We start from the raw sequence: 17,980 nt of genomic DNA, 5'->3' as shown, positions 1-17,980 counted from the left end.
CTGGGCTGCTAAGGAAATTTAACCAATTGGAGGTTTTTGCACTAATTACTGTAATTTGGAAAAAGGTACTGTATCAATTGGAAGTGTATCTTTATTCTGGAAGCTGTTTTATTCATCTGTCCAGAAATCAAAATGGAATTATGACTATAAATATTAAACCATTAGAAAGTTGAATAAATGGCCTTTATCTAAATCAAACCCAACTCCACTAAAAAATGTAACTGTACAATATTGAACATACTATTCAAAAAATAGGCAATTTTAATTTTACTTGTTAAACTGTAACATAGCAGTTAAACCTGGAACAAAAGTTACCAATTGCTTAATAAACATGGATCATGTGAAACTGGACTCTGGTACATTTTGATTCCTTGTTAAGAATACAGTTTTTTTTAAATTCTATCATTAAACAGGATCAAATCTGTATAATCAACTCCAACCAGTAATCAGATTTGACTAATACTTCAAGTGGTATGATTTTGCTAAATGTAAACTTTATACAGATCAATCAGTATACAGCAGTGCACTCAAAATTAGTGAAGGTGGTTCTGTACTTCAATTCCATGAAGGTAATTTTATTTTGATCTCTATGCTGTGGCCCCTGTCTTCTCTCTCAAATGTAATCCTCTTGCCTTTACTCCACTTGGATCTAAGTTTCAATTTCCCGATCTTATTTAGAAAAATACAGTCAGACAATCAAGCAAAATCAGGAGAAGTTGTCACATCTAACAAATTATTAGAATTTTTTGAGGAGGTAACAAACAGGATAAAGGGGAATGACCAAATGTGCTATATTTGGATTTTTTACATGCAGTCAGTGAAGTACTGCACATTGGGCTCATCTTAAGTAGCTCTGTGTGTTGGGGTAGTATATTAGCAGGAATAGAGGATTGGTGAAGTCAGAGGAATTGGGATAGCAACCTATAACAAATGGAATGCCATAGAGATTGGTGACTGAACCACAATAATAGTCTATACATTAATATAGATTGTAGATTTATGACTTGGATAATGTAGTTGAATATATTCATGAGTTTGTGGAGAGGTGGGAAGGCAAGTAGTGAGGCTAACAGTCTAAAGAGGGATTTAAATGTGGGCAAAATCTTAACAGAACAATGTGGGAAAATGTGAAGTTATGCACTTTCACACAGAAAATAGAGCTATATATTATTTAGACAAAGGCTTCAGAAAGAGGAAGGACCAAAGGATTTGGGAGTCTTCATTCTCAAAAGACTACCCAACACATTTAACAAGTCACCAGGAAGGTCAATTGCCCTATATTTTGAAAGTAGTGAACTGTAAAAATAGGGCTGGCTAAAACTATACAAGTCTCTAGTCAGGCCACATTTGGAATACTAACAGCAGTGGATGTCAGTTTGCTTAGCGAACAAATCTACATCCAGAACCTCAACCTGAGCTACAAATCTTCTCAAAACCTGCAAACGAACAGCAGTTTTGATCCCCTTAAAGAAAATTTGGTTTTTGAGGCAGTCCAGAGAAGGTTCATTAGACTGAGTCTGAACATGGAAGGATTTTCTTGGGTGGAAAGACTGAGCCTGTACGCACTGGAACTAAGATGAACGTGCGGAGACCTTGACGAGGTAGATGTAAACAGGTTGGTTCCCTTGTGGGGAAGGTAGAATCTCTGTGTAAGGATTCAAACATTGAAGGAATCATTTTCTGAGAATAGTAAATCAGTGGAATTTACTGCACAAGGTTGACAAGGCTGTGTTAAGTAAATGCAAGGCTCAGGTTTGTTATCAGTATGTGAATTAAGTTACAATTGGGTTATGGTGACATAATCAGATCAGGTATGATCTCATTGAATAACAGACCCAATGATCTGAATGGCTAACTTCTGCTCCTATGTAGTGTTCTTATTTCTTACCCTGACCATTGTAATGTGTGCACCTTACACTAATTCCAAATGTGAAGGTATTTTCCAATTTTTTTTTCTGTTTGAGCTGACACCTTGATTGATTACTTGAAGTCTTATGGTTATCATAAGTTTTGGTATTCCCTTAATTCCTTCATTACTTCTGTTTAATTTTGTCCACCTAATTTCTAATGTTGGTGTGTTTTTATTTTCCTTCCCCAGCTTAAACTACACACTGCTAAATAGCTGTTCTGCCAGTTCATCGGTTCCCATTTTAGATTAGATTAGATTACTTACAGTGTGGAAACAGGCCCTTCGGCCCAACAAGTCCACACCGCCCCGCCGAAGCGTAACCCACCCATACCCCTACATCTACATTTACCCCTTACCTAACACTATGGGCAATTTAGCATGGCCAATTCACCTGACCTGCACATCTTTGGACTGTGGGAGGAAACCGGAGCACCCGGAGGAAACCCACGCAGACACGGGGAGAACGTGCAAACTCCACACAGTCAGTCGCCTGAGGCGGGAATTGAACCCGGGTCTCAGGCGCTGTGAGGCAGCAGTGCTAACCACTGTGCCACCGTGCCGCCCATCCTTCCAGAACAGCTTTCATTCTAACCAGACTGCCCAATAAAATGGAAACCATCCCTTTTTAGCCAAGGAGTAAGCTCCCTAAACTTTTCCTTTCTTTTAGTTTGTATCTGGAAAAGTAATTCTGAGATTACCTTCTTTTGACATCTTGCTTTCTAACCTCCTATGTAGACAATGAGTAGATGCATCCTATCCCTTTCCAGCTTTCCACAATGCCTTAGCACTTGGGAGGCAGCAAAGTACCTGGGATTCCAAGGGTCTACAATATTGAAAACAGACTCAACCAGCCTCCAGAATTACTGCTTTTGGATTTTGAATAATCAGAGCTTTGTTGACCCTGTAAAAGCCTCCTTACTAAAACCTGGGGGATTGTGGCAAAGTTGGGAGAGTTGTCCCATGTACTAGTCAAGCAACAGCCTAACAAAGGCATACTCAGATCACACCTTGCCACCAAGTCCTAGACACCACAATTCCTAGGATTTTCCTTTCCCACCTTAGCACAGGTGGGAAGAGTTGATCTGGGAGTCATCAGTATTGTCTTTGCATCCCGTGAACTCTCATGTGGGACAAAATGGGTGAATAAATATCCAACACCTGCCCCACATCTAGGAGGGAGGAATGTGATTGAATATTCTCCATTTGCCTAGATAAGTGTTCTAAACACTTCTCAATGAACTTGGTGGCATCCAGTCTAAAGCAACCCACCTGACTGGGACCATGTTCAACATTCATCCCCTCCACCACTATTGAGAAGTACAGACACAACCTTCATAGGATAGAGGTGCTGTGGAACAAGCCCTGGTGAGTTGTTTCAGTGAGCTGAGAGAAACAACAGCAGCAGATGCATTGGAATGCCACTATCTGCAGGTTGTTTTCCAAGTCACTCACCATTAAAATGCTGGAACTCTCTCCCTGACAGCACTGTGGGCACATCTATTCCAAAGGTCTGCAGCATTTCACCAAGGCAGCTTACCACCTCAGTTTCATCTCAAACATGGCAATAAACACAGGCACAGACAGTAACACCCACGACCCATTAACAAGTAAAACAATGACTAAAACAGCTGGTTGTCAACTGTGAAGACTTGCATTCAATCACATCTATCAATTACAGAAACTATAATTGGAAGAAAAATTGCAACACAATTTTCAGTACCAGCTAAACCTGTTTTGAAAAGGATTCCTTATAAAAACAACTGATTTGGAAGAAAATGTGCTTATTTGTTAAAAGTAACATTTAATAACTTGACAAATCAGTATCATACGATAAAATCACAAAAAATGTGATGACAATAAAGGAGCACAGGAGCCTGCTTTTACAAATATACAAGAATATATTCCACACATGGCCTGTATATGCAGTGATTCACGAACATGTATTGCATTATTGAAAGTGCAGTTTGCCTAAATGTGACAGTTTTGTTCTGGTGAAATTAGTGGACTTTGAAGATTCTATGGCATCATTTGAAGATGTGCAGGGAATTCCTTTGCTATCTGGGCCACCACTTTGTCCTCATCAAAAAGACTAAACTGGCACTTAATTTAAATGACCAGTAACCAGAAGATGAAATTATCTGCCACTTTTGCCTTTAACAATAATCAAATCATTGTAAGTGCAGCACTAAGTATTACAGGATAGCATTCTAATATCTTTCTTCTTCTTGTGGTGTGTTTCTTTTAGCAGCGGATAGAAAAGTTTTATTTAAATGTCGTCTGTTTAACATTTCAGGCAATTGCCTTTCATGACCTCTGATGAGATCATGGACCTGAAAATGTTCTTGCTCCATAAACCTATTCAGGCCTGCTGAGTATTTCTATACAATTTAATGTAATTTCAGATATACAACATTGGCAGAATCTTTGTTTTGGATTGGTATTTCTTCCCATTCAACTTGACAATTTGATTGATACTCAATAACTTATGCACTAAAATAGAGCTCCATTCAATTTACACTTTTTTTTAAAATGAGCCCAACTTTAAAATAATAATAAAGGGAAAACACAAAGCTAGAAATCTGAAACAAAAAGAGTTATGTTGGAGAAACTCAGCAGGTCGGGCAACATCCGTGGTGACAGAAACACAGTTAACATTTTGAGTCTGGTGTGACAAGCTGAGTACTAAAACGGACTATCCATGGTTTACAATCATTGAGATACTACTTTTGTGATACTGAATTTTCAGTCTAAGTTCATCTCCTGAAATAACTTGGATTGGATTATCCAAAACAAAGGCAGCTTGCTTCCAATGGGAAGTATCATTCCAAGTATCGAGACAGACATCTGTGTCCAGATAAATTTCATACCAAAATGGAACTGCTGTAACTCTTCCAGATGAATGTACCTGAACCTGGAATTTTAAACAGATTAACAGGAATGAGAATATGCTTCCATAAGAGAGCTGAATAAACAAGTCGTTAGAGATTATTCAGTAAAATTTTAATATATTTTAATACTGTATTACCCATAGCATTGTAATATTGATTAATTTTCATTGAATTTACAGGGTGAGCACCGCTGCCTCTCAGTGCCAGGGTCCCAGGTTCGATTCCAGCCTCTAACGGCTGACTGTGTGGAGTTTGCACATTCTCCCAGTGTGTGTGGGTTTCCTACAGATGCTTTGGTTTCTTCCCACAGTCCAAAAGATGGCTGTGCTAAATTGCCCACAGTGTTCAGGGATGTGCAAGTCAGCTGGATTAGCTGTAGGAAATACAGGGTTAAGGGATATGGTAGGGAGGGGTGAGTCTTGTTGGGATGCTCTTCGGAGGGGCAGTGTGGACTTGTTGGGCTGAATGGCCAGTTTCCACACTGTAGGGATTCTTAAAGCTGTCAAAAACCCTTCAGTGAAATCAATCATTTGTAGAGAAATCTCTTGAGACAATTCCAGAGCTTTAGACATAGACAACTACAGATATAGCCACCAATAGAGGCACAAAGGATATCAAGGATGTGTAAGATATCAGAGCTGGGCAATTGCAGAGTTTATAGTGACTTGCAGAGCTGGATTGGATTACAGACATAGGGCCATAAATGGATTTAAGTACAAAAATGTGAATTTTGAGAAGATTTGTAGCTCAGATTGAGGTTTTGGATGTAGGAATGTTCGCTGAGCTGAAAGGTTCATTTCCAGGCGTTTCGTTACCTTACTAGGTAACATCTTCAGTGGACCTCATGTGAAGCAATGCTGAAAATTCCTGCTTTCTGTTTATATGTTTGGGTTGGTGATGTCATTTCCTGTGATGAAGTAACTTCCTGTTCCTTTTCTCAGGGGGTGATAGATGGGGTCTAACTCTATGTATTTGTTGTGTGTGTTCTGGTTGGAATGCCATGCTTCTAGGAACTCTCGTGTATGTCTTTGTTTGGCTTGTCCTAGGATAGATGTACTGTCCCATTCGAAGTGGTGTCCTTCCTCATCTGGATGTGAGGATCTCTCACTAGTATCCTCACATACAGGTGAGGAAGGACACCACTTCGTCTGGGACAGTACATCCATCCTAAGCCAAGCCAAACAGAGACACGCATGAGAATTTCTCGAAGCATGGCATTCCAACTGCAACTCTCTCAACAACACATTGACTTTGATCCCATCTACCACCCCGAGAAAAGGAATGGGAAGTGACGTCACCACAGGAAAAACGTCACCACAGGAAATGACATCACCAACCCAAAGAAACCCAAACATATAAACAGAAAGCAGGAATTTTCAGCATTGTTTCACATGAGGTCCACTGAAGATGTTACCTAGTAAGGTAACGAAACGCCTGGAAATGAACCTTTCAGCTCAGCTAGCAAACATACATCCAATAATGTGAATTTTAAGCTTCTGTAGCACTGATAAAAATCATCCTCACTCAGACAACAATCTATAAGGTTTTCAGATAAAATTAACCAAAGTGGGACAGAGAATGGAGCGAAATTGTTTGCATTGATATTGAACAGTCACTTTTAATATTTACACTTCATTGATGAATGAACTATTACTTGTATTTAATTTTCCTTTATCTCCATGCCTGGAAAACTGATTAATCATACAAAAAAAATCTGGGCTTCTCAATTATTTGTCAGCTTCCATTATGAGCTGGGTTGGGTAACTGTTCTGAGAGAAAATGGAGGGTCACCTACACATCAATTCAAACAGAAACAGTCTCTTAATGGCAGTAAGAAATAATAACTGATTTCCGTTTATTTGTTTGAAGTACAGTGATGCCAAAACCATAAAATATGTTCAAAATGAAAACAAAACCAGGAGCTAAAGTCTTACCAGTGCATGACGTAAATGTGAAAAATGATCTTACCCTGATTTCACTACACAATTCATCAGTGACCAGGCTCATCAGATCCAGCATTAATAGTTCCACTGGCTCACTTAATCGGATATGAGGCAGTGTGGATAAATGCAAGAACACGTGGACAGGCACCTGTAATGGGGAGAAAAGGTTCATTAAATTTATTCTAATCAAATACATCACCTACCCTGTGCATTCACTGACAAAAACAATTAAGTCAGTCTAATAGTTACACTATAAAAATACATAAAGAACCTTGAACTGGTTGATGAAAGGTGCAATATTGAACCCCAGTGTGGCTTCTTTTCCTTGGACAGCACTTTCTCGCTGTAATGTCTCAGATTCAATGAGCATTCCATATATTTTTATGCACTGAGGCAATAACCTTCCCTCTGGTCGAAGCAGACATCTGAAACCAAGATACAAAGAATACACGTCCGAAATGTTAAATTTGTGCACCAAGCTTTAATAATTTACAACTTTACAAGATCACTGGAACACAAATTGGTTCGCGCTGAGCACGCTCTCAAACGTTTCGGATCTGGAAGAAAGACGGATTGAAAAAGAAAACATTAATTTTCATAAAATCAAAAATACTGTGGATACTGGGAGTCCGAAGTCAAAACAAAGTGCGAGAAAAAAGTCCAACCCATCTTATAGCATCTGTGCAGAGAGAAACAATTATTGTTTTGAGTCATGCAAAGGTCATTAACTCTGTTTCTGTCCACAGATACTGCCAGACCAGCTGAGTTTTTCCAGTAGTTTTTATAATTTCCATAACATTTTTAATGTTATAAAACCTCCCAAAGCAAATCAGACAGGCATAATCAACAATATTGGATACTGAGCCAGAGGAGGGATAAAAGGTCACCACAAGCAAGTTGGTTTGGAGAAGGAAATAGATGTTTAAGAAAGATAATTTCAGAGTGCAGGCCTTACACTGTTAAATGCACAAACACCAAAACACGAGCAAGAGTTACAGGAATAGTTGGGGATTGCAGAGTTGAAAGATAGGGAGAAACAGAACCACGAGGGATTTAAACAAAATGTATGAACATTTAAATTTGAAGCACTGGGTGAGTAGCAGTCAATGGAGAACAATAAAGATATATGGGACAGGTTGGCAGGACTTCACACAGCAGATGCAGGCAGCGGAGTTTGGAATGAGCGGAATTTTCTGAAGAATGGAGGATGGTCAGAAGAGAACTGTAATAATCTAGTCTGGATACGGTAAAGACAGTGATGAGGGTTTCAGCAGCAGGTAGGCAAGGAAGAGGTGGACAATGGGATAGAGAAGTAAGCAAGCAGTCTTTGCAATAGAGCATAAGGTACAGGCTTTGTAGCAAATGCCACATTATATGGCTTAGACATACCCATAAGAACATTTAAAGAAGAAAAACTGGGTCTCAAGTTAAATAAAGGAATGTTCATAGGAATTTAGCATTCTTCCTGGTTGATACTGTTGTAGGTAAATTTAATTTGAAAGCTTGTGTTTATAATGTAACAAAAGTGTACTTTAAAGCCTTCCCTATATCAGATATTCACAATGTGTTTACATTTTACAGAATGTAGTTATGAATATAATGTAAATTAGAATAAATATTTGGAAAAGAATGGACTTATTTGGGATAGTTAGCTGGTTTTGTGTGGGGCAGATCTTGTCTCTCAAATTTGAATGAGTCCTTTGTATCCTCAATCATCTTCGTCACTTCCTCAAAGGTATAATAGAAAAATATTCAGGGAGGTTTAATAGCTGCAGCCCTTATCTTTACATATATCATGGCACCATCCAGAGTCAACTTGGTCATTTTACTAGCTACTCCACCTCGAAAACTACCCTCGAGATGATGCCCAAACAACTTCAGCACTGGCAATTCAGTCCTGCAATCTTGGGAACAGTTTGAATTGTACTTATTAAGATCGTTATCCTTTTGTTTGTTGTGTATGGAAATCGTGGGCCCCACCTTGAGGATTAGGAATGGTTGTTTATAATGGTTTTTCCTAACTGCAACAGTGTACTTTCACAGCTGACTTTAGTGAAATTGCAAACGTCTCTGGAGATCAGTGGAAAATAAAGGTACTGATTCAGAACCTGACCAGCTAAGTGTTTAATTGAAAGTCTTATCAAACTTATACTTTTTTTTTTGTAAATCTATAATAGTTGGAATGGTGAGGTGTTTTTTGTTTGACTGAGATCTTGAATTTTAATATAAAAGATAGGTATTGAGTTTGCCCAGAGCAGTGTTTTTTGAGCAGTAAGACTTCACTAATGGTGAGCTTTTGAGCCAAGTGCGGTGTGGTGTGTTTGCACATAGGTATTTTCTGGGTCTGTAGATTGTTAAAGGGGCAGAAATGACTTTTAGCAGAGTGATGAGCTCCTCCTTTCAGATGTGGGAGATCACAAAGCATTTCAATGTTCCTGGAGACTACATCTGCAGGAAATGTGTTTGATTGCAAATCTTGTCGGACCACACAGACTAGCAGTTAGAGGCAATGAGGAATTTACAGGAGGCAGGGGTGTGATGGATGGCACTTTCAGGAAGGCAGAGAAACCACACCGGTACAGTCAGGTAGATGGGTTACATCTCGGAAAGGTAGGAGAGATAGACAGACACTGCAGGGTCTGCTGTGGCTATTCCGTTCTCAAACAAGTATGCTCTCAGCATACTTGGAGGGGGTGATGCTCTCTCAGGGGAATATAGCATTGACAGCCAGGTTTCTGGTGCCTTGTAAAGAGGGGTACATCAAGATCCAAGCGATCAACTGTGATAGGGGATTCTCTAGTGAGGAGCACAGACAGACATTTCTACACCAACAGCGAGATATCAGAATGGTGTTGACTCCCTGCTGCCAGGGTCAAGGATGACTCAGTTTTTTTTAGATTAGATTACATTACAGTGTGGAAACAGGCCCTTCGGCCCAACAAGTCCACACCGATCCGCCGAAGCATTTACCCCCTACATTTACCCCTTACCTAACACTACGGGCAATTTAGCATGGCCAATTCACCTGACCTGCACATCTTTGGACTGTGGGAGGGAACTGGAGCACCCGGAGGAAACCCACGCAGACACGGGGAGAACGTGCAAACTCCACACAGTTAGTCAGTCACCTGAGGAGGGAATTGAGCCCGGGTCTCTGACGCTGTGAGGCAACAGTGCTAACCACTGTGCCACCGTGCCACCCACATAGAGTAACCCACCCAGACCCATTCCCCTCCATTTATCCCTGACTAATGCCCCTAACACTGCAGGCAATTTAGCATGGCCAATTCTCCTGAACAGCATATTTTTGGACTGTGGGAGGAAAACAGAGCAGCCGGAGGAAACACACATAGTCACAGAGAGAATATGCATTCGCCACACAATCACCCAAGAGTTGGTGCAGAATTTTCTGAATGACAAGAATGGCCAGAGGTTGTTCTACCTATGTTGTTGATACCAACGTGTACAAGACAAGACAAGGTTCTGCACAGACAACATAGGATTTCAGGCAGGAGGTTTAAGATTAGGTTTGGAGGGTAGTAATATCTGGATTATTCCAGGGTGCCATGTGCTAGTCAGAGTAGGAATAGGAGGAGAGGGCAATGAATGCATGTCTAAGGAGCTGGTGGAGACGGTATGGATTCACATTGTGGAATCATTATGATCTCTTCTGGGGTAAAGGGGACCTGTATAAGGAGGACAGGTTGCACCCAAATTGGAAGGGGAGATTTGCTACTGCTACTCGGGAGGCTTTAAACAAGTTGGGGATGGGTGAGGGGAACCCAAAGAGATAGTGAGAAAAGATTCAAATCTGAGGTTGGTACAGTAGATAAGGGAAGCAAGTTAAATAGTCAAGGCAGGCAAGAGTATGGCAGACAACGAAGTAAGATAGATAAATCAAACTGCATTTATTTCATTGCAAGAGGCTAGACAGGTAAGGCAGATGAACTTAGGACTTGGTTAACATGGGACTGGGATATCATAGCTGATATAGAAATAAAATTCAGGAAGGGACACGACTGGCAGCTGAATGTTCCAGGGTATAGGTGCTACAGGAAGGATAGAAAGCGGGGGGTGTGCAAGAAAAGAGGGGGTTGGCATCTTTGATTAAGGATAGCACTGCAGGCATACTTAGGGAGGATATTCCTGAGAGAACATCCAGTGAAGTCATATAGGTAGAACGGAGAAAGAAAGAGATGATTGCATTATTTGGATTGTACTATAGGCTCCCCACTAGTCAGCAGGAAACTGAGAAGCAAATATGCAAGGAGAGCTGAGATATCTTCAGGATTGTAATGGAAAGGGAATTTTAACTTTCCAAACACAGACTGGGACTGCCATAGTATTAAGGGCTCGGATGGAGAGGAATTTATCAAGTGTATACAAGAAATTTTTCTTATTCAGTATGTGCATGTATTGACTAGAGAAGGAGCAAAACTGGACCTATTCTTGGGAAATAAGGCAGGACAAGGGACTCAGGAGGCAAGTGAACATAATTCAGCTTTAAAATAGTTAAAGAAAAGGATAGACCTGATCTAAATGTTAAAATTCCAAATTGGAGTGAGACCAACTTTTATGGTATTAGGTTACATTTTCAAAAGTTGATTGGGGGAAGCTGTTCATAGGTTGGATGGTTAAAAAATGGAAGGTCTTCAAAAAGGAGATAACGAGAATTCAAAGCTAGTATGTTCCTGTTATTGTGAAGGGCAAGGCTGGTAGGTGTATAGCATGCTAGATGACTGACAAATTGAGGATCTGTTCAAGAAAAAGGAGGCATCCGTCAGGTGTTGACAGCTGAGAGAGTGATTCCCTAGAGCAGTATAAGGGCAATAGGACCATACTTAAGAGGGAAATCAGAATGGTTAGAAGGGGACATGAGATAGCTTTAGCAAACAGGGTTAAAGAGAATCCAAAGAAATTTTACAAATACATGAAGGACAAAAGAATAACTAGGGAGAAAATAAGGCTCTTTAAAGATCAACAAGGCCATCTTTGTGGAAACACAGGAGATGGGTGAGACAACCAATAAATATTTTGCATCATTATTTAGTATGGAGAAAGACATGGAAGGTAGGGAACTTGGGGAAATAAACAGATGTCTTGAAAAGTCTCCATATTACAGAAAAGGGAGTTCTGGAGGTCTTAAAACACATCAAGGTAGATAAATGCCTGGGAACTAATAAGGTTCACCCCAGAGCATTGTGGGACGCTAGGGCAAAGATTGTTGGGCCCCTTGCTGAGATACTTGCATCATCGACAGCAATGGGTAAGGAGATGTTTGGGAATTATAGTCCAGTGAGCCTGATGTCAATGGTGGGTAAATTGTTGGAGGGGATTCTGAGGGACAGATTTACATGCATTTGGAACAGCAAGGACTGATAAGTGATAGTCAATACAGCATTGTGCATGGGAAATCATGTCTCACTAATTTGACAGTTTTTCGAAGAGGTGACATAGAAAACTGAAGAAGCAGAAGCATGGTCTATATGGGCTTCAGTAAGGCATTCAATAAGGTTTCGCATGGTACACTGGTTAGTAAGGTTAGGTCACATGGAATCAAAGGGGATCTACTCAATTGGCTGAAAGGTAGAAGATACAATGTGATGGTGGAGGTTTTTGTTTTCCCCCAGACTTGAGGCCTGTGACCAACGGTGTGCCACAGGATTGGTGCTGGGTCCACTGATTTTCATTTGATTTGGATGTGAACTTGGGAGTTTTGTTTAGTAAGTTTGCAGATGACACCAAAATTGGTGGTGTAGTGGATGGTGAGAAAGGTCATCTCAGAGTACAACAGGATCATGATCAGATGGGCCAAAGGGCTGAGGAGTGGCAGATGGATTTTAATTTAGATAAATGTAATGCTTCTTTTTGTCAATGCAGACCAGAGTAGGACATACATAGTTAAAAGCAGGGCCCTGGGAAATGTTGTCAAACAAAGAGACCTAGCGGTGCAGGTGCATGGTTCCTTGAAAGTGGTGTCGTAGGTAGACAGGGTTGTGAAGGAGTTTGGTACACTTGCCTTTATTGGTCAAATCATAGAGTATAAACATTGGGGTGTCGTGTTGCAGCTGTACAGGACATTGGTGAGGCCACTTTTAGAATACTGCCTTCAATTCTGGTCTCTCTGCTGCATGAAAGATGTTGTTAATCTTGAAAGGAATCAGAAAAGGTTTACAAGGATGTTGCTGGAGGATTTGAGCTGTAGGGAGAGGCTGTATAAGCTAGGGCTTTTTCTCCCTGGACGTCAGAAGTTGAAGGACCTTACAGAGGTTTATAAAATCACAAGGGGCATGGACATGGTGAATAGCCAAGGTCTTCTTCCCAGGGTATGGGAGTTGAAAACTAGAGGATATGGGTTTAAGGGTGAGAGGGGAAAGACTTAAGAGAGATCTGAAGGGTAATCTTTTCACACAGTGGGTGATGCATGGATGGAATGAAATGCCAGAGCAGATGGTGGAGGCTGGTACAATTCCAGAGGAACCTCGATTATCTAAATGACACGGGCAGGGAGTATTTTGTTCGGATAATCGAATGCCGGATAACACAGTCTAGCCAAGCATCGGGACCTTGCAAACTTGTTCGGATAAATGGAATTGCAGATGTGTGAATGCTGGATAATCGAGGTTTCTCTGTACAACATTTGAAAGGCATCTGGATGGGTACATCTGGTCGGCATGGGCGAGTTGGAGCAAAAGGTCTCATCTTTATGCCTCTATAACATACCAAGTTTGGTTACTGACAGCAATTTACAATTTAAGTAAATGAATGGGAATATTGATTTAAAATAAACTGCATCAGCCCTACTCATTTCAGGCTTTAGAGTGCACAAATATAACCCAGAAGAATAAAAGCTCAAACATCCCCACTACATCTATGAACTTTTACAGATTAGATCAAACTGGAATGATCCATGGGAGTTTCTCCCTCTCACATTGTTACAGCAACAGGGACTTTACTGTTTAATCTGATTTAGGGTTTGGTTTTATATTATAAGCAATTAAAGAAAATCTGACATACCTAGCCAGAGCTGCTTTCTCCACCAAACCTTGTCGTATGAGTCCACATACCTCGATAGCATCAAGAATAATCACACTCCACAACTTGCCCGACTGAGGTCTTTGTAATAGTGTAGAGTCATCCTCCAGATAATTATGCCAAAACTCCAATAGATCTTTTGAAATGTCATTCGATTCTGCTAGAGCACATAATGCAGCCTGTTGCTGAATCTTTTCTAAGGAACTGAAAACTTTAACAGTTCTTAACTTGGCAGCAACCAAAGGCAAAATGGAGAAACCCTCCGAAACATCCAACACACACATGTCAGAGGTTAGATCTGAAGAGCTTTGACCATTAGAATTTTCACAATTCATATCTGCACTCCTGTCATCTATTGCCTGTGAGAAACAGACTTCATCGTCCATTGATGTTAATGAAGACAATATATTGTCCAAGGCAGACTTGAAACGCTCGTTGTATTGTGTGTTATTGAGACGAGCTATTTCTGAAGATTCAAGCATACACTTTAGAAGATTTGTTTTCGATTTACTTGTGGTCTGAAGGTTGGCCAAAGCATCACAAAGTTCAGCTTCACTTGCAAGACTGTTACTCTGATCACTCATGGTATTCACTTCAATTTCCATCCGGAGCTCATGGCTTAATATGGCAACACTGTGAAAAACCAGGTAGGCGTTATTGCAGGAAACATCAACGATTAGAGTATTACCAGGTTTTACAAACTGGCCTAAAACAGGAAAGAAACAATGAGAACAACGTAAATAAAGACTCATGCACTTTTACAAAATGACTTTTTAAAAAAAAGTTCATGTATTAATAGAACATACATTCAACATGAATTTGGAGCAGGAGTAGGCCACTCTGCCCCTCGAGCCTGCTGTAATCATGGATGATCTGATTATGCTATACTCCTGTCTACCCAAAATAACCTTTCACTGGCTTGCTAATCAAGACTCTATCTATCCCTGCCTTAAAATTATTCAAGGATTCTGCTTCTACAACCTTTTCAGGTACAGCATTCCAAAACTTCATTACCCTGAGAGAAATGAAATCAGTCCTTATTGCTGTCTCAAATAGGTGATCCTTCATTTTGAAACACTGATATCTAGCTCTACATTCTCCCAAAAAAAATGTTATCTTTTCCACATCTACCTTGTTGAGACCTCTCTGAATCATAAATGTTTCAATTGAAGTCACACCTGATTTTTTAAACTCCAACATATACTTGCCTATCCTATCCAATCTTTCCTCATCCAAACTTGATTGAGCTTTTTGAAGAAGTAATTAAAAAGATTGATGAGGGCAGAGTGGTAGCAGTTGTTTATATAGGATTCAGGTGAACTTGCTAATTAGATACAAAATTGGCTTGATGGTCGGAGACAGAGAGTAGTGATGGAGGGTTGTTTTTGGATTGGAGACCTGTGACCAGCAATGTTCAACAGGGATTGGTGCAGGGTCCACTTTTGCTCGTCATTTATATAAAACAGTTCGGATGAGAATATAGGTGGCATGGTCAGGAAGTTTGCAGATGACATCAAAATTGCTAGATAGTGAAGAAAGTTTTCTAAGTTTACAAAGAAATCTTGATTAATTGGGTTAATGGGCTAAGGAGTGGAAATGGGTTTCATTTGGATAAATGTGAGGTATTGCATTTTAGGAAAGCAAGCAAAAGCAGGACTTCTACAATTAACGGTAGGGCCCCAGGTCATGGTGTAGAAGACTAACCGAGGAGTTCATGGACACAGTTCTTTGTAATTTGCATCACATGTAGACAGGGTGGCTAAGGCTTCGTATGCTTGCCTCCATTGCTCCGACCTTTCAGTATAGGAGTAGGGACGTCATGTTGAGGTTCGACAGGACGATAGTGAGGCCTCTTCTGGAGCACTGTGTGCAGTTCTGGTCTCCCTGTTCCCTACTATAAGTAGTATGTTTTTGAAATGAAGGGGGTTCAGAAAAGATTTACCAGGATATTGCCAGGAATGGAGAGTTTGAGTTATAAAAATAAGCTGGGCCATTTTTACTGCAGTGTAGGAGCCTGAGGGGTGACATGATAGAGGCTATAAAATAATGAGGAGCACAGGTAAGATGAATAGCAAGGGTCTTTTCCCTAGGATGGTGGAGTTCAAAACTAGGGGTCATATTTCTTAGGAGGGGAAAAAGACAAGGGGCAATGTTTTTTACAGAGTGGTTAGTGTGTGGAATGAACCGCCAGAGGAATTGTTGGATGCAGGTAGAGTAACAACATTTAAAAGACATTCAAATAAGTCCATGATTAGAAAAGGTTTGGAGGGATATGGGCTAAGGCCAGGCAAGCAGGACTAGTTTAGTTTGGGAACATGGTCAGCATGGACGAGTTGGACCAAAGGGTCTGTTTCCATGTTGTATAATTCGATCACTCAAACAACCTACTCATTCCATTTAATCTAGTAAACCTTCTCTTTGCTTTCAATGTATTTACAATTTTCCTAAATAAAGAGATTATACACTATGCTCCAGATGTGAAAGCACCCACATCCTGTTAACAGAAGCAAAACCTCCCTATTGTTGTATTCAACATTCAACTCAATAAATTATAACGTTCTATTAGCATTCCTAATTACATCTATACCTGAATATTAATTTGAGAGTCTCAAAAAGTTAAGATAACCAGATCGCTCTGCATCTCAGAGTACTGTGGTCATTCTCCATTTCGGTAATTAATTTTTATTCTTCCTGCCAAAATGGACAACTTCACATTTTCTCACATTATAACCTATTGAGGACATTTTGCTTACTCACATAATACATCTATATTGGTATTCAGCCTTCTTAGGTCTCTTTCACATCAATCTTTGTGGCAACAACAAATTTAACTACCATACCTTCTGGCCCTTCATCTAAGCTGTAAATATAACCCGCAAATCAGTGAGGCCCCACAACAGGCCACTTTGGCACCTGATTCATTACATCTTGCCAACCAGAAAATTAACTACTGATGTCTACTTTTCCTACTAGCTAGGAAATTTTCTAGCCATTTCAAGGCATTACCTTTAGACCATTTTCCACAATAGCCTTAAATGTGGCTTCAAGTGTGTTCTGAAAATATACGTACAGTACATGCACTGCTTCAGCCTTCTCCATTACACACGTCACTCCTACTAAAAGAACTCCAATAAATTGGACAAACATAATTTCCCCTTGAAAAACCATATTGAGTCTACCTGACTGTCCTGAACATTGAAGTGTCCTGCTATAATATGGACCAGGCCGGACCCCCTTTTTGAGAAAGTAGCCCAGATCCTACCTTTGCCAATTGTTTTAAGTAGGTGTAAGGTGGTCCAGGAGAGACGACCACTTCATTTTAAAAACAGAATTAATTTACAAGTTTACCAAATGAAATACAAACAAAAAAAGAGAACAGAATACAGAATAACTTAACCTACCCGAAAACCCAATGGCTCATCCCAACTTAACAAATACTAGCAACAATCCTCATAACTACCCCTCGACACAAAAGGGAACATCACAGGGGATGGACAGATGGATAGCAGAATGGAGCACTCTCTTCCATGGAGCTGTGACTTGGGTCACCAGCCTCAAACTGCCCAACCGCTTTCAGTGAATAGCCAGGCTGCCAAAACCCAAACCATACCAGAGAAAAGCTAAGCTGGGAGAACTGGCCAATCCCCTTTCATTGTATAAGCAATTTTTTTAAAACTTGAAATCCCTTTGCCTGAGGCAGTTTCTGTCAGCTACAAGCAAACTGGCCCCAAAACCTATCCAAGCCAGACTTTTTGGACTTACTGCTTTTGCGACCTCTCTGGAAAAATAACCTAAGGGCAACATAACCTTGTTCAAGGAGCAGTATCATTGCAATAGTCACAGAGCTGTACAACATGGAAACAGACCCCTTGGTCCAACTCATCCATGTTGACTAGATATCCTAAATTATTCTAGGGCCATTTGTCAGCGTTTGGCCAATATATCTCTAAATCCTCCCTATTCATAAATCCATCCAGATGCCTTTTAAACGTTGCAATTGTGCTAGTCTGCACCACTTCCTCTAGCAGCTCATCCCAAACACGTACCACTGTGTGAAAATGTTGCTCCTTTGGTCCCTTTTAAATCTTCCCCCCAACATTAAGCCCATCTCAGTTAGTTTTGGTCTTCCCTACCCTGGGGAAAAGGGCGCTTTATTAATAGTTTGTAGCATCTTTTCTATGATAGATATTAGCTAACTTAGTGTA

General features: G+C 40.3%; 1 protein-coding gene across 5 annotated transcripts in view; it reads right to left on the bottom strand.

The window, feature by feature from the left end:
• Window positions 1–3,689: 3,689 nt before the first annotated feature.
• prmt9 (protein arginine methyltransferase 9) overlaps window positions 3,690–17,980 on the bottom strand; it is a 65,544-nt gene continuing 51,253 nt past the window's right edge. For all 5 annotated transcript variants that reach the window (XM_072567853.1, XM_072568174.1, XM_072568078.1 and 2 more), the window contains 4 exons: window positions 13,758–14,481; window positions 7,012–7,165; window positions 6,766–6,888; window positions 3,690–4,820 (listed from right to left, as the gene is read on the bottom strand). In XM_072567853.1, the coding sequence (XP_072423954.1) occupies window positions 4,602–4,820; window positions 6,766–6,888; window positions 7,012–7,165; window positions 13,758–14,481 (1,220 nt within the window). In that variant the 3' untranslated portion in view covers window positions 3,690–4,601. The remainder of the gene's footprint in view (window positions 4,821–6,765; window positions 6,889–7,011; window positions 7,166–13,757; window positions 14,482–17,980) is intronic.

Source organism: Chiloscyllium punctatum, chromosome 1, assembly GCF_047496795.1.
Source record: "Chiloscyllium punctatum isolate Juve2018m chromosome 1, sChiPun1.3, whole genome shotgun sequence".
NCBI lineage: Eukaryota > Metazoa > Chordata > Chondrichthyes > Orectolobiformes > Hemiscylliidae > Chiloscyllium > Chiloscyllium punctatum.
This window is presented reverse-complemented; position numbering and strand designations above follow the sequence as displayed.